At 51.0% G+C, this 23937-nt stretch overlaps 1 protein-coding gene across 3 annotated transcripts in view; it reads left to right on the top strand.

Annotated features, from left to right (window-relative positions):
• LOC129859102 (phospholipid-transporting ATPase IB-like) overlaps positions 1 to 23937 on the top strand; it is a 111546-nt gene that overhangs the window by 40380 nt on the left and 47229 nt on the right. For all 3 annotated transcript variants that reach the window (XM_055928476.1, XM_055928477.1, XM_055928478.1), the window contains exons 21-23: positions 150 to 289; positions 14053 to 14191; positions 15034 to 15098. In XM_055928476.1, the coding sequence (XP_055784451.1) occupies positions 150 to 289; positions 14053 to 14191; positions 15034 to 15098 (344 nt within the window). The remainder of the gene's footprint in view (positions 1 to 149; positions 290 to 14052; positions 14192 to 15033; positions 15099 to 23937) is intronic.

Raw genomic sequence — 23937 nt, 5'->3', positions numbered from 1 at the left:
GCTGGTCATATTTCTTCCTGCTAGCTTTTGTCTACGTTCTCTTACCTTTTTACCATCTTTTTCTCTGCAAGATTCATTTTCCCCTTTCACCCCCTTTTTATTATCTACATTATTACTACTGTATTACATGTTGACCTTGTCCCCCCCAGGTCTGCGGACTCTGTGTTTCACCTATGTTGATCTGGAGGAGGGGTTATATCGGGAGTGGCTGAAGGAGTACACTCGGATTAGCACTATCATTAAAGACCGGGCCCAGAAACTAGAGGACTGCTATGAACTGCTGGAGAAGGTAAGGGTTAAGGTTGGGCTTAGCGGTTAGTGATTAGCATTGCATGTGTAGTTAGATATTGCAAAGATATATCTCTGTACTGTTTAGCATGGTGAGATAGTGACTACCCCTCACTCCATCCCCTTCAGTCAGTGTGTTGGTAAGAGGGTGACTACCCCTCACTCCATCCCTTTCAGTCAGTGTGTTGGTAAGATGGTGACTACCCCTCACTCCATCCCCTTTAGTCAGTGTGTTGGTAAGATAGTGACTACCCCTCACTCCATCCCCTTTAGTCAGTGTGTTGGTAAGATAGTGACTACCCCTCACTCCATCCCCTTTAGTCAGTGTGTTGGTAAGATGGTGACTACCCCTCACTCCATCCCCTTTAGTCAGTGTGTTGGTAAGATAGTGACTACCCCTCACTCCATCCCCTTAAGTCAGTGTGTTGGTAAGATAGTGACTACCCCTCACTCCATCCCCTTCAGTCAGTGTGTTGGTAAGATAGTGACTACCCCTCACTCCATCCCCTTTAGTCAGTGTGTTGGTAAGATAGTGACTACCCCTCACTCCATCCCCTTCAGTCAGTGTGTTGGTAAGATGGTGACTACCCCTCACTCCATCCCCTTCAGTCAGTGTGTTGGTAAGATAGTGACTACCCCTCACTCCATCCCCTTCAGTCAGTGTGTTGGTAAGATGGTGACTACCCCTCACTCCATCCCCTTCAGTCAGTGTGTTGGTAAGATGGTGACTACCCCTCACTCCATCCCCTTCAGTCAGTGTGTTGGTAAGATAGTGACTACCCCTCACTCCATCCACTTCAGTCAGTGTGTTGGTAAGATAGTGACTACCCCTCACTCCATCCCCTTCAGTCAGTGTGTTGGTAAGATGGTGACTACCCCTCACTCCATCCCTTTCAGTCAGTGTGTTGGTAAGATAGTGACTACCCCTCACTCCATCCCCTTCAGTCAGTGTGTTGGTAAGATGGTGACTACCCCTCACGCCATCCCCTTCAGTCAGTGTGTTGCTGGGCTGGTAAGATAGTGACTACCCCTCACTCCATCCCCTTCAGTCAGTGTGTTGGTAAGATGGTGACTACCCCTCACGCCATCCCCTTCAGTCAGTGTGTTGCTGGGCTGGTAAGATAGTGACTACCCCTCACTCCATCCCCTTCAGTCAGTGTGTTGCTGGGTTGGTGGGTTGGTAAGATAGTGACTACCCCTCACTCCATCCCCTTTAGTCAGTGTGTTGCTGGGTTGGTGGGTTGGTAAGATGGTGACTACCCCTCACTCCACCCCCTTCAGTCAGTGTGTTGCTGGGTTGGTGGGTTGGTAAGATGGTGACTACCCCTCACTCCATCCCCTTTAGTCAGTGTGTTGCTGGGTTGGTGGGTTGGTAAGATGGTGACTACCCCTCACTCCATCCCCTTTAGTCAGTGTGTTGCTGGGTTGGTGGGTTGGTAAGATGGTGACTACCCCTCACTCCATCCCCTTTAGTCAGTGTGTTGCTGGGTTGGTGGGTTGGTAAGATGGTGACTACCCCTCACTCCATCCCCTTTAGTCAGTGTGTTGCTGGGTTGGTGGGTTGGTAAGATGGTGACTACCCCTCACTCCATCCCCTTCAGTCAGTGTGTTGGTAAGATAGTGACTACCCCTCACTCCATCCCCTTCAGTCAGTGTGTTGGTAAGATGGTGACTACCCCTCACGCCATCCCCTTCAGTCAGTGTGTTGGTAAGATAGTGACTACCCCTCACTCCATCCCCTTTAGTCAGTGTGTTGCTGGGTTGGTGAGTTGGTAAGATAGTGACTACCCCTCACTCCATCCCCTTCAGTCAGTGTGTTGGTAAGATGGTGACTACCCCTCACTCCATCCCCTTCAGTCAGTGTGTTGGTAAGATGGTGACTACCCCTCACTCCATCCCCTTCAGTCAGTGTGTTGGTAAGATAGTGACTACCCCTCACTCCATCCCCTTCAGTCAGTGTGTTGGTAAGATAGTGACTACCCCTCACTCCATCCCCTTTAGTCAGTGTGTTGGTAAGATGGTGACTACCCCTCACTCCATCCCCTTCAGTCAGTGTGTTGGTAAGATAGTGACTACCCCTCACTCCATCCCCTTTAGTCAGTGTGTTGGTAAGATGGTGACTACCCCTCACTCCATCCCCTTCAGTCAGTGTGTTGGTAAGATGGTGACTACCCCTCACTCCATCCCCTTCAGTCAGTGTGTTGGTAAGATGGTGACTACCCCTCACTCCATTCCCTTCAGTCAGTGTGTTGCTGGGCTGGTAAGATAGTGACTACCCCTCACTCCATTCCCTTCAGTCAGTGTGTTGCTGGGTTGGTGGGCTGGTAAGATGGTGACTACCCCTCACTCCATTCCCTTCAGTCAGTGTGTTGCTGGGTTGGTGGGCTGGTAAGATGGTGACTACCCCTCACTCCATTCCCTTCAGTCAGTTTGTTGCTGGGTTGGTGGGCTGGTAAGATGGTGACTACCTCTCACTCCATTCCCTTCAGTCAGTGTGTTGCTGGGTTGGTGGGTTGGTAAGATAGTGACTACCCCTCACTCCATCCCCTTTAGTCAGTGTGTTGGTGGGTTGGTAAGATGGTGACTACCCCTCACTCCATCCCCTTCAGTCAGTGTGTTGGTAAGATGGTGACTACCCCTCACTCCATCCCCTTTAGTCAGTGTGTTGGTGGGTTGGTAAGATAGTGACTACCCCTCACTCCATTCCCTTCAGTCAGTGTGTTGGTGGGTTGGTAAGATGGTGACTACCCCTCACTCCATCCCCTTTAGTCAGTGTGTTGCTGGGTTGGTAAGATGGTGACTACCCCTCACTCCATCCCCTTTAGTCAGTGTGTTGCTGGGTTGGTAAGATGGTGACTACCCCTCACTCCATCCCCTTTAGTCAGTGTGTTGCTGGGTTGGTAAGATAGTGACTACCCCTCACTCCATCCCCTTTAGTCAGTGTGTTGGTAAGATGGTGACTACCCCTCACTCCATCCCCTTTAGTCAGTGTGTTGCTGGGTTGGTAAGATAGTGACTACCCCTCACTCCATCCCCTTTAGTCAGTGTGTTGGTAAGATAGTGACTACCCCTCACTCCATCCCCTTTAGTCAGTGTGTTGCTGGGTTGGTAAGATAGTGACTACCCCTCACTCCATCCCCTTTAGTCAGTGTGTTGGTAAGATAGTGACTACCCCTCACTCCATCCCCTTTAGTCAGTGTGTTGGTAAGATGGTGACTACCCCTCACTCCATCCCCTTTAGTCAGTGTGTTGGTAAGATGGTGACTACCCCTCACTCCATCCCCTTTAGTCAGTGTGTTGGTAAGAGGGTGACTACCCCTCACTCCATCCCCTTCAGTCAGTGTGTTGGTAAGATGGTGACTACCCCTCACTCCATCCCCTTTAGTCAGTGTGTTGGTAAGAGGGTGACTACCCCTCACTCCATCCCCTTTAGTCAGTGTGTTGCTGGGCTGGTAAGATGGTGACTACCCCTCACTCCATCCCCTTTAGTCAGTGTGTTGCTGGGTTGGTAAGATGGTGACTACCCCTCACTCCATCCCCTTTAGTCAGTGTGTTGCTGGGTTGGTAAGATGGTGACTACCCCTCACTCCATCCCCTTTAGTCAGTGTGTTGGTAAGAGGGTGACTACCCCTCACTCCATCCCCTTTAGTCAGTGTGTTGCTGGGCTGGTAAGATGGTGACTACCCCTCACTCCATCCCCTTTAGTCAGTGTGTTGCTGGGTTGGTAAGATGGTGACTACCCCTCACTCCGTCCCCTTCAGTCAGTGTGTTGCTGGGTTGGTAAGATGGTGACTACCCCTCACTCCATCCCCTTTAGTCAGTGTGTTGCTGGGTTGGTAAGATGGTGACTACCCCTCACTCCATCCCCTTTAGTCAGTGTGTTGCTGGGTTGGTAAGATGGTGACTACCCCTCACTCCATCCCCTTTAGTCAGTGTGTTGGTAAGAGGGTGACTACCCCTCACTCCATCCCCTTTAGTCAGTGTGTTGCTGGGCTGGTAAGATGGTGACTACCCCTCACTCCATCCCCTTTAGTCAGTGTGTTGCTGGGTTGGTAAGATGGTGACTACCCCTCACTCCGTCCCCTTCAGTCAGTGTGTTGCTGGGTTGGTAAGATGGTGACTACCCCTCACTCCATCCCCTTCAGTCAGTGTGTTGCTGGGCTGGTAAGATGGTGACTACCCCTCACTCCATTCCCTTTAGTCAGTGTGTTGCTGGGCTGGTAAGATGGTGACTACCCCTCACTCCATTCCCTTTAGTCAGTGTGTTGCTGGGCTGGTAAGATGGTGACTACCCCTCACTCCATCCCCTTTAGTCAGTGTGTTGCTGGGTTGGTAAGATGGTGACTACCCCTCACTCCGTCCCCTTCAGTCAGTGTGTTGCTGGGTTGGTAAGATGGTGACTACCCCTCACTCCATCCCCTTCAGTCAGTGTGTTGCTGGGCTGGTAAGATGGTGACTACCCCTCTCTCCATTCCCTTTAGTCAGTGTGTTGCTGGGCTGGTAAGATGGTGACTACCCCTCACTCCATCCCCTTTAGTCAGTGTGTTGCTGGGTTGGTAAGATGGTGACTACCCCTCACTCCATCCCCTTCAGTCAGTGTGTTGGTAAGATGGTGACTACCCCTCACTCCATCCCCTTTAGTCAGTGTGTTGGTGGGTTGGTAAGATAGTGACTACCCCTCACTCCATTCCCTTCAGTCAGTGTGTTGGTGGGTTGGTAAGATGGTGACTACCCCTCACTCCATCCCCTTTAGTCAGTGTGTTGCTGGGTTGGTAAGATGGTGACTACCCCTCACTCCATCCCCTTTAGTCAGTGTGTTGCTGGGTTGGTAAGATGGTGACTACCCCTCACTCCATCCCCTTTAGTCAGTGTGTTGCTGGGTTGGTAAGATAGTGACTACCCCTCACTCCATCCCCTTTAGTCAGTGTGTTGGTAAGATGGTGACTACCCCTCACTCCATCCCCTTTAGTCAGTGTGTTGCTGGGTTGGTAAGATAGTGACTACCCCTCACTCCATCCCCTTTAGTCAGTGTGTTGCTGGGCTGGTAAGATAGTGACTACCCCTCACTCCATCCCCTTTAGTCAGTGTGTTGGTAAGATGGTGACTACCCCTCACTCCATCCCCTTTAGTCAGTGTGTTGCTGGGCTAGTAAGATAGTGACTACCCCTCACTCCATCCCCTTTAGTCAGTGTGTTGGTAAGATAGTGACTACCCCTCACTCCATCCCCTTTAGTCAGTGTGTTGGTAAGATGGTGACTACCCCTCACTCCATCCCCTTTAGTCAGTGTGTTGGTAAGATGGTGACTACCCCTCACTCCATCCCCTTTAGTCAGTGTGTTGGTAAGAGGGTGACTACCCCTCACTCCATCCCCTTCAGTCAGTGTGTTGGTAAGATGGTGACTACCCCTCACTCCATCCCCTTTAGTCAGTGTGTTGGTAAGAGGGTGACTACCCCTCACTCCATCCCCTTTAGTCAGTGTGTTGCTGGGCTGGTAAGATGGTGACTACCCCTCACTCCATCCCCTTTAGTCAGTGTGTTGCTGGGTTGGTAAGATGGTGACTACCCCTCACTCCATCCCCTTTAGTCAGTGTGTTGCTGGGTTGGTAAGATGGTGACTACCCCTCACTCCATCCCCTTTAGTCAGTGTGTTGGTAAGAGGGTGACTACCCCTCACTCCATCCCCTTTAGTCAGTGTGTTGCTGGGCTGGTAAGATGGTGACTACCCCTCACTCCATCCCCTTTAGTCAGTGTGTTGCTGGGTTGGTAAGATGGTGACTACCCCTCACTCCGTCCCCTTCAGTCAGTGTGTTGCTGGGTTGGTAAGATGGTGACTACCCCTCACTCCATCCCCTTTAGTCAGTGTGTTGCTGGGTTGGTAAGATGGTGACTACCCCTCACTCCATCCCCTTTAGTCAGTGTGTTGCTGGGTTGGTAAGATGGTGACTACCCCTCACTCCATCCCCTTTAGTCAGTGTGTTGGTAAGAGGGTGACTACCCCTCACTCCATCCCCTTTAGTCAGTGTGTTGCTGGGCTGGTAAGATGGTGACTACCCCTCACTCCATCCCCTTTAGTCAGTGTGTTGCTGGGCTGGTAAGATGGTGACTACCCCTCACTCCATCCCCTTTAGTCAGTGTGTTGCTGGGCTGGTAAGATGGTGACTACCCCTCACTCCATCCCCTTTAGTCAGTGTGTTGCTGGGCTGGTAAGATGGTGACTACCCCTCACTCCATCCCCTTTAGTCAGTGTGTTGCTGGGCTGGTAAGATGGTGACTACCCCTCACTCCATCCCCTTTAGTCAGTGTGTTGCTGGGCTGGTAAGATGGTGACTACCCCTCACTCCATCCCCTTTAGTCAGTGTGTTGCTGGGCTGGTAAGATGGTGACTACCCCTCACTCCATCCCCTTTAGTCAGTGTGTTGCTGGGCTGGTAAGATGGTGACTACCCCTCACTCCATCCCCTTTAGTCAGTGTGTTGCTGGGCTGGTAAGATGGTGACTACCCCTCACTCCATCCCCTTTAGTCAGTGTGTTGGTAAGAGGGTGACTACCCCTCACTCCATCCCCTTTAGTCAGTGTGTTGCTGGGCTGGTAAGATAGTGACTACCCCTCACTCCATCCCCTTTAGTCAGTGTGTTGGTAAGATGGTGACTACCCCTCACTCCATCCCCTTTAGTCAGTGTGTTGGTAAGATGGTAACTACCCCTCACTCCATCCCCTTTAGTCAGTGTGTTGGTAAGAGGGTGACTACCCCTCACTCCATCCCCTTCAGTCAGTGTGTTGGTAAGATGGTGACTACCCCTCACTCCATCCCCTTTAGTCAGTGTGTTGGTAAGAGGGTGACTACCCCTCACTCCATCCCCTTTAGTCAGTGTGTTGCTGGGCTGGTAAGATGGTGACTACCCCTCACTCATCCCCTTTAGTCAGTGTGTTGCTGGGTTGGTAAGATGGTGACTACCCCTCACTCCATCCCCTTTAGTCAGTGTGTTGCTGGGTTGGTAAGATGGTGACTACCCCTCACTCCATCCCCTTTAGTCAGTGTGTTGGTAAGAGGGTGACTACCCCTCACTCCATCCCCTTTAGTCAGTGTGTTGCTGGGCTGGTAAGATGGTGACTACCCCTCACTCCATCCCCTTTAGTCAGTGTGTTGCTGGGTTGGTAAGATGGTGACTACCCCTCACTCCGTCCCCTTCAGTCAGTGTGTTGCTGGGTTGGTAAGATGGTGACTACCCCTCACTCCATCCCCTTTAGTCAGTGTGTTGCTGGGTTGGTAAGATGGTGACTACCCCTCACTCCATCCCCTTTAGTCAGTGTGTTGCTGGGTTGGTAAGATGGTGACTACCCCTCACTCCATCCCCTTTAGTCAGTGTGTTGGTAAGAGGGTGACTACCCCTCACTCCATCCCCTTTAGTCAGTGTGTTGCTGGGCTGGTAAGATGGTGACTACCCCTCACTCCATCCCCTTTAGTCAGTGTGTTGCTGGGTTGGTAAGATGGTGACTACCCCTCACTCCGTCCCCTTCAGTCAGTGTGTTGCTGGGTTGGTAAGATGGTGACTACCCCTCACTCCATCCCCTTCAGTCAGTGTGTTGCTGGGCTGGTAAGATGGTGACTACCCCTCACTCCATTCCCTTTAGTCAGTGTGTTGCTGGGCTGGTAAGATGGTGACTACCCCTCACTCCATTCCCTTTAGTCAGTGTGTTGCTGGGCTGGTAAGATGGTGACTACCCCTCACTCCATCCCCTTTAGTCAGTGTGTTGCTGGGCTGGTAAGATGGTGACTACCCCTCACTCCATCCCCTTTAGTCAGTGTGTTGCTGGGCTGGTAAGATGGTGACTACCCCTCACTCCATTCCCTTTAGTCAGTGTGTTGCTGGGCTGGTAAGATGGTGACTACCCCTCACTCCATTCCCTTTAGTCAGTGTGTTGCTGGGCTGGTAAGATGGTGACTACCCCTCACTCCATCCCCTTTAGTCAGTGTGTTGCTGGGCTGGTAAGATGGTGACTACCCCTCACTCCATCCCCTTTAGTCAGTGTGTTGCTGGGCTGGTAAGATGGTGACTACCCCTCACTCCATCCCCTTTAGTCAGTGTGTTGCTGGGCTGGTAAGATGGTGACTACCCCTCACTCCATCCCCTTTAGTCAGTGTGTTGCTGGGCTGGTAAGATGGTGACTACCCCTCACTCCATCCCCTTTAGTCAGTGTGTTGCTGGGCTGGTAAGATGGTGACTACCCCTCACTCCATCCCCTTTAGTCAGTGTGTTGGTAAGAGGGTGACTACCCCTCACTCCATCCCCTTTAGTCAGTGTGTTGCTGGGCTGGTAAGATAGTGACTACCCCTCACTCCATCCCCTTTAGTCAGTGTGTTGGTAAGATGGTGACTACCCCTCACTCCATCCCCTTTAGTCAGTGTGTTGGTAAGATGGTAACTACCCCTCACTCCATCCCCTTTAGTCAGTGTGTTGGTAAGAGGGTGACTACCCCTCACTCCATCCCCTTCAGTCAGTGTGTTGGTAAGATGGTGACTACCCCTCACTCCATCCCCTTTAGTCAGTGTGTTGGTAAGAGGGTGACTACCCCTCACTCCATCCCCTTTAGTCAGTGTGTTGCTGGGCTGGTAAGATGGTGACTACCCCTCACTCATCCCCTTTAGTCAGTGTGTTGCTGGGTTGGTAAGATGGTGACTACCCCTCACTCCATCCCCTTTAGTCAGTGTGTTGCTGGGTTGGTAAGATGGTGACTACCCCTCACTCCATCCCCTTTAGTCAGTGTGTTGGTAAGAGGGTGACTACCCCTCACTCCATCCCCTTTAGTCAGTGTGTTGCTGGGCTGGTAAGATGGTGACTACCCCTCACTCCATCCCCTTTAGTCAGTGTGTTGCTGGGTTGGTAAGATGGTGACTACCCCTCACTCCGTCCCCTTCAGTCAGTGTGTTGCTGGGTTGGTAAGATGGTGACTACCCCTCACTCCATCCCCTTTAGTCAGTGTGTTGCTGGGTTGGTAAGATGGTGACTACCCCTCACTCCATCCCCTTTAGTCAGTGTGTTGCTGGGTTGGTAAGATGGTGACTACCCCTCACTCCATCCCCTTTAGTCAGTGTGTTGGTAAGAGGGTGACTACCCCTCACTCCATCCCCTTTAGTCAGTGTGTTGCTGGGCTGGTAAGATGGTGACTACCCCTCACTCCATCCCCTTTAGTCAGTGTGTTGCTGGGTTGGTAAGATGGTGACTACCCCTCACTCCGTCCCCTTCAGTCAGTGTGTTGCTGGGTTGGTAAGATGGTGACTACCCCTCACTCCATCCCCTTCAGTCAGTGTGTTGCTGGGCTGGTAAGATGGTGACTACCCCTCACTCCATTCCCTTTAGTCAGTGTGTTGCTGGGCTGGTAAGATGGTGACTACCCCTCACTCCATTCCCTTTAGTCAGTGTGTTGCTGGGCTGGTAAGATGGTGACTACCCCTCACTCCATCCCCTTTAGTCAGTGTGTTGCTGGGCTGGTAAGATGGTGACTACCCCTCACTCCATCCCCTTTAGTCAGTGTGTTGCTGGGCTGGTAAGATGGTGACTACCCCTCACTCCATTCCCTTTAGTCAGTGTGTTGCTGGGCTGGTAAGATGGTGACTACCCCTCACTCCATTCCCTTTAGTCAGTGTGTTGCTGGGCTGGTAAGATGGTGACTACCCCTCACTCCATCCCCTTTAGTCAGTGTGTTGCTGGGCTGGTAAGATGGTGACTACCCCTCACTCCATCCCCTTTAGTCAGTGTGTTGCTGGGCTGGTAAGATGGTGACTACCCCTCACTCCATCCCCTTTAGTCAGTGTGTTGCTGGGCTGGTAAGATGGTGACTACCCCTCACTCCATCCCCTTTAGTCAGTGTGTTGCTGGGCTGGTAAGATGGTGACTACCCCTCACTCCATCCCCTTTAGTCAGTGTGTTGCTGGGCTGGTAAGATGGTGACTACCCCTCACTCCATCCCCTTTAGTCAGTGTGTTGCTGGGCTGGTAAGATGGTGACTACCCCTCACTCCATCCCCTTTAGTCAGTGTGTTGCTGGGCTGGTAAGATGGTGACTACCCCTCACTCCATCCCCTTTAGTCAGTGTGTTGCTGGGCTGGTAAGATGGTGACTACCCCTCACTCCATCCCCTTTAGTCAGTGTGTTGGTAAGAGGGTGACTACCCCTCACTCCATCCCCTTTAGTCAGTGTGTTGCTGGGCTGGTAAGATGGTGACTACCCCTCACTCCATCCCCTTTAGTCAGTGTGTTGCTGGGTTGGTAAGATGGTGACTACCCCTCACTCCGTCCCCTTCAGTCAGTGTGTTGCTGGGTTGGTAAGATGGTGACTACCCCTCACTCCATCCCCTTTAGTCAGTGTGTTGCTGGGTTGGTAAGATGGTGACTACCCCTCACTCCATCCCCTTTAGTCAGTGTGTTGGTAAGAGGGTGACTACCCCTCACTCCATCCCCTTTAGTCAGTGTGTTGCTGGGCTGGTAAGATGGTGACTACCCCTCACTCCATCCCCTTTAGTCAGTGTGTTGCTGGGTTGGTAAGATGGTGACTACCCCTCACTCCGTCCCCTTCAGTCAGTGTGTTGCTGGGTTGGTAAGATGGTGACTACCCCTCACTCCATCCCCTTTAGTCAGTGTGTTGCTGGGTTGGTAAGATGGTGACTACCCCTCACTCCATCCCCTTTAGTCAGTGTGTTGCTGGGTTGGTAAGATGGTGACTACCCCTCACTCCATCCCCTTTAGTCAGTGTGTTGGTAAGAGGGTGACTACCCCTCACTCCATCCCCTTTAGTCAGTGTGTTGCTGGGCTGGTAAGATGGTGACTACCCCTCACTCCATCCCCTTTAGTCAGTGTGTTGCTGGGTTGGTAAGATGGTGACTACCCCTCACTCCGTCCCCTTCAGTCAGTGTGTTGCTGGGTTGGTAAGATGGTGACTACCCCTCACTCCATCCCCTTCAGTCAGTGTGTTGCTGGGCTGGTAAGATGGTGACTACCCCTCACTCCATTCCCTTTAGTCAGTGTGTTGCTGGGCTGGTAAGATGGTGACTACCCCTCACTCCATCCCCTTTAGTCAGTGTGTTGCTGGGTTGGTAAGATGGTGACTACCCCTCACTCCGTCCCCTTCAGTCAGTGTGTTGCTGGGTTGGTAAGATGGTGACTACCCCTCACTCCATCCCCTTTAGTCAGTGTGTTGCTGGGCTGGTAAGATGGTGACTACCCCTCACTCCATCCCCTTTAGTCAGTGTGTTGCTGGGTTGGTAAGATGGTGACTACCCCTCACTCCGTCCCCTTCAGTCAGTGTGTTGCTGGGTTGGTAAGATGGTGACTACCCCTCACTCCATCCCCTTTAGTCAGTGTGTTGCTGGGTTGGTAAGATGGTGACTACCCCTCACTCCATCCCCTTTAGTCAGTGTGTTGGTAAGAGGGTGACTACCCCTCACTCCATCCCCTTTAGTCAGTGTGTTGCTGGGCTGGTAAGATGGTGACTACCCCTCACTCCATCCCCTTTAGTCAGTGTGTTGCTGGGTTGGTAAGATGGTGACTACCCCTCACTCCGTCCCCTTCAGTCAGTGTGTTGCTGGGTTGGTAAGATGGTGACTACCCCTCACTCCATCCCCTTTAGTCAGTGTGTTGCTGGGTTGGTAAGATGGTGACTACCCCTCACTCCATCCCCTTTAGTCAGTGTGTTGCTGGGTTGGTAAGATGGTGACTACCCCTCACTCCATCCCCTTTAGTCAGTGTGTTGGTAAGAGGGTGACTACCCCTCACTCCATCCCCTTTAGTCAGTGTGTTGCTGGGCTGGTAAGATGGTGACTACCCCTCACTCCATCCCCTTTAGTCAGTGTGTTGCTGGGTTGGTAAGATGGTGACTACCCCTCACTCCGTCCCCTTCAGTCAGTGTGTTGCTGGGTTGGTAAGATGGTGACTACCCCTCACTCCATCCCCTTCAGTCAGTGTGTTGCTGGGCTGGTAAGATGGTGACTACCCCTCACTCCATTCCCTTTAGTCAGTGTGTTGCTGGGCTGGTAAGATGGTGACTACCCCTCACTCCATTCCCTTTAGTCAGTGTGTTGCTGGGCTGGTAAGATGGTGACTACCCCTCACTCCATCCCCTTTAGTCAGTGTGTTGCTGGGCTGGTAAGATGGTGACTACCCCTCACTCCATCCCCTTTAGTCAGTGTGTTGCTGGGCTGGTAAGATGGTGACTACCCCTCACTCCATCCCCTTTAGTCAGTGTGTTGCTGGGCTGGGAAGATGGTGACTACCCCTCACTCCATCCCCTTTAGTCAGTGTGTTGCTGGGCTGGTAAGATGGTGACTACCCCTCACTCCATCCCCTTTAGTCAGTGTGTTGCTGGGCTGGTAAGATGGTGACTACCCCTCACTCCATCCCCTTTAGTCAGTGTGTTGCTGGGCTGGTAAGATGGTGACTACCCCTCACTCCATCCCCTTTAGTCAGTGTGTTGCTGGGCTGGTAAGATGGTGACTACCCCTCACTCCATCCCCTTTAGTCAGTGTGTTGCTGGGCTGGTAAGATGGTGACTACCCCTCACTCCATCCCCTTTAGTCAGTGTGTTGCTGGGCTGGTAAGATGGTGACTACCCCTCACTCCATCCCCTTTAGTCAGTGTGTTGGTAAGAGGGTGACTACCCCTCACTCCATCCCCTTTAGTCAGTGTGTTGCTGGGCTGGTAAGATGGTGACTACCCCTCACTCCATCCCCTTTAGTCAGTGTGTTGCTGGGTTGGTAAGATGGTGACTACCCCTCACTCCGTCCCCTTCAGTCAGTGTGTTGCTGGGTTGGTAAGATGGTGACTACCCCTCACTCCATCCCCTTTAGTCAGTGTGTTGCTGGGTTGGTAAGATGGTGACTACCCCTCACTCCATCCCCTTTAGTCAGTGTGTTGCTGGGTTGGTAAGATGGTGACTACCCCTCAATCCATTCACTTCAGTCAGTGTGTTGCTGGGCTGGTAAGATGGTGACTACCCCTCACTCCATTCCCTTCAGTCAGTGTGTTGCTGGGCTGGGTAGTTTGTCCAGCAGAGGGCAGAGTGGTCCCACTTATCAACTGTTGAGAATTATGACCTCTCAGTACTGAAGAATCCCTGTTTCCCCAGAGGACCCCCCCCCCCCCTCTCTCTCTCTCTCTCTCTCTGTGTGCTAACACCAGTCGGTCACTCCCCTAAGGTGTCAACAGTACAGACACTCTGTAACCCAGAGGACATCTCCAGTATACATCTGGACACGATCATGTCTGTGGTCATTAATAGTCTGGACATGTCAGCTGTAGACACAAAAATAATTCTGAGTGTATTCATTGAGGCTGGCCATTAGGAAGGCACATGACTCCACAGCTGCCTTTGTTTGGCTATAATGAGAGGCAGGACTCCAGTAAAGAGGGGTTTTGAGAGACGGCCCAGAGGAGAGGAGGGGGAAGGTGATGGGATAAAAGTGAGGGAAGAGGAAGGGGTTGAGGTAGACTGGAAGACTACAGAGATAATTACCCTCACCAGTCTGCCAAGAGCCCCTTAAAATTGGTGTGTGGTTGTGTGTGTTTGACTACATGACTTTGTTTGCGTGTTTTAATAGAGTTCAAAATAAATGTTTGGGAAACATTAAGACTTTCCCCATGCTGCTGTTTGACCCACATACAGAGACATGATACACACACCTTCTTACACTCTAATGCTTCTACTGCCCAGCCTGTCTCATCAACTTGGTTGTAGCTTATAAGAGCCCCCCCCCCCCCCCTTTCTCTCTGTAGGATCTGTTGTTGTTGGGGGCCACAGCTATAGAGGACCGTCTCCAGGCAGGGGTCCCTGAGACCATCGCTACTCTGATGAAGGCCGACATCAAGATCTGGGTCCTCACCGGAGACAAACAGGAGACCGCCATCAACATAGGTGAGAGCGAGAGGTGCATGGAGGGAGAGAGAGCGAGAGGTGCATGGAGGGAGAGAGAGCGAGAGGTGCGTGGAGGGAGAGAGAGCGAGAGGTGCATGGAGGGAGAGAGAGCGAGAGGTGCATGGAGGGAGAGAGAGCGAGAGGTGCATGGAGGGAGAGAGAGAGCGAGAGGTGCATGGAGGGAGAGAGAGCGAGCGAGAGGTGCATGGAGAGAGAGAGAGCGAGCGAGAGGTGCATGGAGGGAGAGAGAGAGAGCGAGCGAGAGGTGCATGGAGGGAGAGAGAGAGAGCGAGAGGTGCATGGAGGGAGAGAGAGAGAGCGAGAGGTGCATGGAGGGAGAGAGAGAGAGCGAGAGGTGCATGGAGGGAGAGAGAGAGAGCGAGAGGTGCATGGAGGGAGAGAGAGAGAGCGAGAGGTGCATGGAGGGAGAGAGAGAGCGAGAGGTGCATGGAGGGAGAGAGAGAGAGCGAGAGGTGCATGGAGGGAGAGAGAGAGAGAGAGCGAGAGGTGCATGGAGGGAGAGAGAGAGAGAGAGCGAGAGGTGCATGGAGAGAGAGAGAGAGCGAGAGGTGCATGGAGGGAGAGAGAGAGAGAGAGCGAGAGGTGCATGGAGGGAGGGAGGGAGAGAGAGCGAGAGGTGCATGGAGGGAGGGAGGGAGAGAGAGCGAGAGGTGCATGGAGGGAGGGAGAGAGAGAGAGCGAGAGGTGCATGGAGGGAGGGAGGGAGAGAGAGCGAGAGGTGCATGGAGGGAGGGAGGGAGAGAGAGCGAGAGGTGCATGGAGGGAGGGAGAGAGAGATGTCTCTTTCTGTGCTGAATCTGGTATTGTATTCTCTGTCTCAGGCTACTCCTGTCGTCTGGTGACCCACGGCATGTCCCTCCTCATCGTCAACGAGGACTCACTGGATGTGAGTTCATCTTCCTCACCTCTTCCACCCAGCCATCTCCTCATCTTCCACTCCCTCCTCCCTCTCCACTTTGGGTCTGTGTGGGCTCTAGAGTGTTACCGTGGGAATCGGGGTGTGGCAGAGTAGAGATTGGTGTGTGTCTCTTTGTCTGCTCACAGGTGGAGGTAATTAAGGTGTCTGGTGTCTTCCTGGAGAAAGAGATGAAAGACACATAGTGCTGTATCGCTTTCTCTCCTCTCATCCCGGTCTCTCACACACACACACACACACACACACACACACACACACACACACACACACACACACACACACACACACACACACACACACACACACACACACACACACACACACACACACACACACACACACACACACGTTGGCATAGGAGACACTCTATAGAACACAGAATGCTCTGGTCAGATTCCATTTCAACCTGTGAATTAGGCTGGCTGAGTTGAGGGTCTGTGTTTGTTGTTTTCATGTAGAGTCTGCTGATTCTAAGTGGCTGGATTACTGTCATGTGAGAATAAACACACACTCCGTCTCAGCAGTGGTGTAAAGTACTTAAGTAGAAATACTTTGAAGTACTATTTAAGTATTTTTTTTGTTATCTTTACTTTACTATTTATATTTTTGACAACTTTTACTTCAGTACATTCCTTAAGAAAATAATGTACTTTTTACTCCATACATTTTCCCTGACACCCAAAAGTACATTTTGAATACGTAACAGGATAGGAAAATGGTCTAATTCACACTTATCAGGAGAACATCCCTGGTCATCCCTACTGCCTCTGATCTGGCAGACTCACTAATCACACACGTTTCATTTGTAAATGATGTCTGAGTGTTGGAGTGTGCCCCTGGCTTTCCACAAACTAAAAAAAACAAGAAAATGGTGCCCTCTGGTTTGCAAAATTAAAAGCAATTTGAAATGATTTATACTTTTACTTTTGATATTTAAGTATATTTAAAAACAAATGTATTTAGACTTTTATGCAAGTAGTATTTTTTATTTATTTGACCTTTATTTAACTAGGCAAGTCAGTTAAGAACAAATTCTTCTTTTCAATGACGGCCTAGGAACACTGGGTTAACAGTCAGCTCGGGGATTCGATCTGGCAACCTTTCAGTTACTAGTCCAACGCTCGAACCACTAGGCTACCTGCCGCCCTATTTTACTGGGTGACTTTTACTTAAGTCATTTTCTAATAAGGGATCTTTACTGTTAAGTATGACAATTGGGTATTTTTTTCCACCAATGCGGCACAGTCTGCATGTTTTAGTGGAGTTAATTTGTCTGTTAGACAGATAGTCTGCAGATGGCAGACAGGGTTACAGCCTCTACACTCCATTGTGTCTCAGACTGTGTGTACGAAGAGGGATGTGTACTGATGTATAGGTAGAGAATGTGTGTGTGTGTGTGTGTGTGTAGGTAGTGTGTGTGTGGGTGGGTGGGTGGGTAGAGTGTGGCTAGGGAAAAGTACACACTTCCATAAGAGAATGAGAGGGAAAGGGAGACCGTTTTCCAGTTAAGTACAGTAAAATGCTTTTCTTGACAATGAGACCATTCAGTAGCACTGTAATTAGTCAGACTGAGTCTATTCAATTAAAACCTTAACTGACGTTAAGGGACCTCTCCAACGTAACATTCCTGTCACCCTGAAATTCAACCAATAATAGTTGGCTTTATTTCATCCCTCCTACTGTAAATATTGTTTTGTTGACTTAGTATATACTAATTCAAATATGCATTCTTGTAGCTTAATGTGAAGGATGATTGGGCCCTTACCTTGTTGTGTGTGTGTGTGTTGAGTGGGACTGAGTGCCCAGAGAGCTGTGGTGAGAGGACAGGCCCAGAGAGGTGTGGTGAGAGGACAGGCCCAGAGAGCCGTGGTGAGAGGACAGGCCCAGAGAGCTGTGGTGAGAGGACAGGCCCAGGGAGCTGTGGTGAGAGGACAGGCCCAGGGAGCTGTGGTGAGAGGACAGGCCCAGGGAGCTGTGGTGAGAGGACAGGCCCAGGGAGCTGTGGTGAGAGGACAGGCCCAGGGAGCTGTGGTGAGAGGACAGGCCCAGGGAGCTGTGGTGAGAGGACAGGCCCAGGGAGCTGTGGTGAGAGGACAGGCCCAGGGAGCTGTGGTGAGAGGACAGGCCCAGGGAGCTGTGGTGAGAGGACAGGCCCAGGGAGCTGTGGTGAGAGGACAGGCCCAGGGAGCTGTGGTGAGAGGACAGGCCCAGGGAGCTGTGGTGAGAGGACAGGTCACCACGGATGAAAGCAGGCAGACTTATCTCACATCACACTTAAAATAAGGTTAGGTTTGAGGTTCAGGTTAGAGCCACCACTGTGTGTGTAGCATGTATGTAACATGTGTAGGTGGGTGGGTTTGTGTTTGTTAGCGAGAGCAGGAGCAAATATATATGTATTATACAAATATAATTCCTAGGAGCGACATTGCAGTGTATCTCTTGTCCTAGTTTACCACTCCTTCTCCTACCCCTGCTTTTTTCACTTTGTTTCTTTAGTTTTTCGGAGGTGAGGCTCATCTCTGTTGATCTTGTGGTTGGTAGTCAGGCGGATGTCTCCCTCCCTCCTCTCTTTTCTTCCCCCTTTCCATGTCTCCTTCACGCTGCTATCTATACATCTGTCAGCAACCCCTCTGTACACAGGAAGAGACGTGTGTTTGTGTTTTATGTGCGAGATAAACATCTGGAGGTAAAAGGGAGAGAAAAAGTGAAATAGATTAAGAGAGAGAGAAAGAGGGAGGGGAACTGACGAGAGGGAGCAAGAAAGGGAGGTAGAGGTACTGGAGAGAGAGGAAGAGGTCCCAGACAGAGGGGTAGAGGTCCCAGACAGAGGGGTAGAGGTCCCAGACAGAGGGGTAGAGGTCCCAGACAGAGGGGTAGAGGTCCCAGACAGAGGGGTAGAGGTCCCAGACAGAGGGGTAGAGGTCCCAGACAGAGGGGTAGAGGTGCTGGAGAGAGGGGTAGAGGTGCTGGAGAGAGGGGTAGAGGTACTGGAGAGAGGGGTAGAGGTACTGGAGAGAGGGGTAGAGGTACTGGAGAGAGGGATATATGAAGCCATCTGAGGGTGATGAGTGAGGAGGGAAATGTGATCTCCTTTTGGTGCTCCCTTTCGTCAAAACAAACCCTCTTAGCAATGCCTCCTGGGTAAACATGGCGGCCTGTGACGGTTACACAGTGACAGGTCCACCTGTCACCTTTATATCAAATATATCACACACACCAGTCTTTACAGTAGAGGTGGTGGCTTTTACAGATCAGGCTCATAGTGTTGGATATACATTTCATCAATCTTACCCACAACCCCCCTCTGTCCTGTCACACCGCCCGCATTACAAGTCAAACACAAACCTCTTCACTGTGCTGCTCATTAATCATCACACGCACACTACATAGCCAAAAGTATGTGGACACCTGCTCGTCGAACATCTCATTCCAAAATCATGGGCATTAATACATAGTTGGTCCCCCTTTTGCTGCTATAACAGCCTCCACTCTTCTGGAAAGGCTTTCCCCTAGATGTTGGAACATTGCTGCGGGGACTTGCTTCCATTCAGTCACGAGCATTAGTGAGGTTGGGCGCTGATGTTGGGCGATTTGGCCTGGCTCGCAGTCGGCGTTCCAATTCATCCCAAAGGTGTTTGATGGGGTTGAGCAAAGCGTCAGTCAAGTTCTTCCACACCGATCTCGACAAACCATTTCTGTATGGACCTGGCTTTGTGCACAGGGGCATTGTCATGCTGAAACAGGAAAGGGCCTTCCCCAAACTGTTGCCACAAAGTTGGAAGCACAGAATTGTCTAGAATGTCATTGTATGCTGTAGCGTTAAGATTTCCCTTCTCTGGAACTATGGGGCCTAGCCCGAAACAGAGAACTCATTTTCACTGCTCCAGAGTCCTGTGGCGGTGAGCTTTACACCACTCCAGCAGACGCTTGGCATTGCACATGGTGATCCTAGGCTTGTGTATGGCTGCTCGGCCATGGAAACCCATTTCATGAAGTTCCCGACGAACAGTTCTTGTGCTGACGTTGCTTCTAGAGACAGTTTGGACCTTCGGTAGTGAGTGTTGGAACCAAGGACAGACAATTTTTTACGCGCTACGCACTTCACTACTCGGCGGTCCTATTCTGGGAGCTTGTGCGGCCTACCACTTTGCGGCTGAGCCATTGTTGCTCCTAGATGTTTCCACTTCACAATAACAACACTTACAGTTGAGTGGGGAAGATCTAGCTGGGCAGAAATTTGACGAACTGACTTGTTGGAAAGGTGGCATCCTATGACGGTGCCATGTTGAAAGTCACTGAGCTCTTCAGTAAGGCCATTCTACTGCCAATGTTTGTCTATGGAGAATGCATGGCTGTGTTCTCGATTTTATACACCCGTCAGCAGCGGGTGTGGCTGACATACTTCTCACCATGTGGATAAAACACTTCTCTCTTTGATAAAGACACTATGTAGTCACTTGTATAGTCTCACTATTTATGGTCAAAGTTTATACCAGCCTTGTGTGTGTGTGTGTCTGCAGGGGGAGTGTGTGTGGGTCTGTCAGGCAGGGGGTGTTTGTACAGATGCTTGGCTGATAATTAAGCGCTGTATTAAATCTCACTGGTGACAGAATCTGCACTTCAGATATGAGCGTGTCTATCTCCTCCCCCCTCTCTCACCTACCCTCCCCTTTTTACTCATTCACCCACCCTCCCACATGCTAACCATACCCCCCATATACCCCCTCACACATACTAACCATACCCCCCATATACCCCCTCACACATGCTAACCATACCCCCCATATACCCCCTCACACATACTAACCATACCCCCCATATACCCCCTCACACATACTAACCATACCCCCCATATACCCCCTCCCACATACTAACCATACCCCCCATATACCCCCTCCCACATACTAACCATACCCTCCATATACCCCCTCCCACATACTAACCATACCCCCCCTCCCACATACTAACCATACCCCCCATATACCCCCTCCCACATACTAACCATATACCCCCTCCCACATACTAACCATACCCCCCCTCCCACATACTAACCATACCCCCCATATACCCCCTCCCACATACTAACCATACCCCCCATATACCCCCTCCCACATACTAACCATACCCCCCATATACCCCCTCCCACATACTAACCATACCCCCCCTCCCACATATTAACCATACCCCCCATATACCCCCTCCCACATACTAACCATATACCCCCTCCCACATACTAACCATACCCCCCCTCCCACATACTAACCATACCCCCCATATACCCCCTCCCATATACTAACCATACCCCCTCCCACATACTAACCATACCCCCCATATACCCCCCTCCCACATACTAACCATACCCCCCATATACCCCCCCCCTCCCACATACTAACCATACCCCCCATATACCCCCCCTCCCACATACTAACCATACCCCCCATATACCCCCCCCTCCCACATACTAACCATACCCCCCATATACCCCCCCTCCCACATACTAACCATACCCCCCATACCCCCCCTCCCACATACTAACCATACCCCCATATACCCCCTCCCACATACTAACCATACCCCCCTCCCACATACTAACCATACCCCCCATATACCCCCTCCCACATACTAACCATACCCCCCATACCCCCCCTCCCACATACTAACCATACCCCCCATACCCCCCCTCCCACATACTAACCATACCCCCCATATATCCCCTCCCACATACTAACCATACCCCCCCTCCCACATACTAACCATACCCCCCCTCCCACATACTAACCATACCCCCCCTCCCACATACTAACCATACCCCCCATATACCCCCTCCCACATACTAACCATACCCACCCTCCCACATACTAACCATACCCCCCATACCCCCCCTCTCACATACTAACCATACCCCCCCTCCCACATACTAACCATACCCCCCATATACCCCCTCCCACATACTAACCATACCCCCCCTCCCACATACTAACCATACCCCCCATATACCCCCTCCCACATACTAACCATACCCCCCTCCTCCCCATTTACCCCTCCCACATACTAACCATACCCCCCTCCTCCCCATTTACCCCCTCCCACATACTAACCATACCCCCCATATACCCCCTCCCACATACTAACCATACCCCCCATATACCCCTTCCCACATACTAACCATACCCCCCCTCCCACATACTAACCATACCCCCCTCCTCCTCATATACCCCCTTCCCACATTTTATTTTATTTTACCATTATTTTACCAGGTAAGTTGACTGAGAACACATTCTCATTTGCAGCAACGACCTGGGGAATAGTTACAGGGGAGAGGAGGGGGATGAATGAGCCAATTGTAAACTGGGGATTTTTAGGTGGCCATGATGGTTTGAGGGCCAGATTGGGAATTTAGCCAGGACACCGGGGTTAACACCCCTACTCTTACAATAAGTGCCATGGGATCTTTAATGACGTCCGTCAGGACACCCGTTTAACGTCCCATCCGAAAGACGGCACCCTATACAGGACAGTGTCCCCAATCACTGCCCTGGGGCATTGGGATATTTTTTTTTTTAGACCAGAGGAAAGAGTGCCTCCTACTGGCCCTCCAACACCACTTCCAGCAGCATCTGGTCTCCCATCCAGGACCAACCCTGCTTAGCTTCAGAAGCAAGCCGGCAGTGGTATGCAGGGTGGTATGCTGCTGGCTTAAATGCAAACCATACCCCCCATATACCCCCTCCCACATACTAACCATACCCCCCATATACCCCCCTCCCACATGCTAACCATACCCCCCATATACCCCCTCCCACATACTAACCATACCCCCCCTCCCACATACTAACCATACCCCCCATATACCCCCCTCCCACATGCTAACCATACCCCCTCCCACATACTAACCATATCCCCCTCCTCCTCATATACCCCCCTCCCACATAATAACCATACCCCCGAAATATCCCCTCCCACATACTAACCATACCCCCCCTCCCACATACTAACCATACCCCCCATATACCCCCTCCCACATACTAACCATACCCCCCTCCTCCTCATATACCCCCCTCCCACATACTAACCATACCCCCCATATACCCCCCTTCCACATACTAACCATACCCCCCCCATATACCCCCTCACACATACTAACCATACCCCCCCTCCCACATACTAACCATACCCCCCATATACCCCCTCCCACATACTAACCATACCCCCCATATACCCCCCTTCCACATACTAACCATACCCCCCATATACCCCCTCCCACATACTAACCATACCCCCCCTCCCACATACTAACCATACCCCCCATATACCCCCTCCCACATACTAACCATACCCCCCATATACCCCCCTTCCACATACTAACCATACCCCCCATATACCCCCTCCCACATACTAACCATACCCCCCCTCCCACATACTAACCATACCCCCCATATACCCCCTCCCACATACTAACCATACCCCCCTCTCCCTCACATACCCCCCTCCTCCTCATATACCCCCCTCTCCCTCACATACCCCCCTCCCACATACTTACCATACCTCCCTCCCACATACTAACCAATACCCCCTCTCCCTCACATACCCTCACATACCCCCCCTCTCAACCTCCCCCTTACTCATTCTACTCTCACCTCACTGCCTCACTAACGTACCCCACTCCCTCATTCTCTCTTGCGTGTGCGTGTGCGTGTGTGTGTGTGTGTGTGTGTGTGCTGAGAGAAGGTGATCTGTGATATGTCACACCATCTGAACCTTTCTGCCCAGCTCTAAATATAAACCTGAGAAGATTCCACACAAGAGCCTGAGGGAAAGGTTTACAGCGTGTCTGCAAATGTGCACCTATGTGCAAGTGTGTGTGAATCTGTGTTCGAGCTTGTTCCCAGCGCAGATACATATGAAAAATAACATTTTGCTTGGAACTGAAAATGCCTTTACTGAGAGATCTGTCATTCGGTGACATGGAAAAATGTACAGTACTTGATTGCCCCCAAAAATAGGGAGTTATTTGTATGAGAGGAATTCATGCAGTGACTTCAGAGACGCTGGTTATTTTACAGTCTGCAGTATCTCTTAACTGTAGATATGCAGGACAATCCAAATGGTTAGTTTTACATTAAGAAAGATATGGGGTGTTAAAAGTTACATAAAGCAATGATGTATGATGATTTACAGTTTACTAATGACTGTTTGACATTGATTTCTAATCAGTTAATACGTGTTAGTTTCCGCTCTGTTAGCTAGTGTGTGTGCTTGTCTCTCTGCTGTGACAACTAGCAGTGGGTTATTAGCACCAACGTGTTAGGCCATTACACTGTTTGCTTCCAGTTGGACTCATTGAGGTGTGTGTGTGTGTGTGTGTGTGTGTGTGTGTGTGTGTGTGTGTGTGTGTGTGTGTGTGTGTGTGTGTGTGTGTGTGTGTGTGTGTGTGTGTGTGTGTGTGTGTGTGTGTGTGTGTGTGTGTGTGTGTGTGTGTGTGTGTGTGTGTGTGTGTGTGTGTGTGTGTGTGTGTGAGAAGCACAGTGTGTTGGTTGTTTGTTTTTTTTTCTTCTTTTTTTCTTAGGGGTGTTGGTTGTTGCTTGGGGAGTGTAATTGTGATGATGTAGGTAGGCTGTAATATCTCATGATATTGTGACGGCCCTCTACACCAAACTACCTCATAATAACAGTGTGACGGCCCCTCTACACCAAACTACCTCATAATAACAGTGTGACGGCCCCTCTACACCAAACTACCTCATAATAACAGTGTGACGGCCCCTCTACACCAAACTACCTCGTAATAACAGTGTGACGGCCCTCTACA

This window comes from Salvelinus fontinalis, chromosome 7 (genome assembly GCF_029448725.1).
Source record: "Salvelinus fontinalis isolate EN_2023a chromosome 7, ASM2944872v1, whole genome shotgun sequence".
Classification (NCBI taxonomy): Eukaryota; Metazoa; Chordata; class Actinopteri; order Salmoniformes; family Salmonidae; genus Salvelinus; species Salvelinus fontinalis.
The sequence above is the reverse complement of the archived record's forward strand: the minus strand, read 5'-3'. Positions and strand labels throughout refer to the sequence as shown.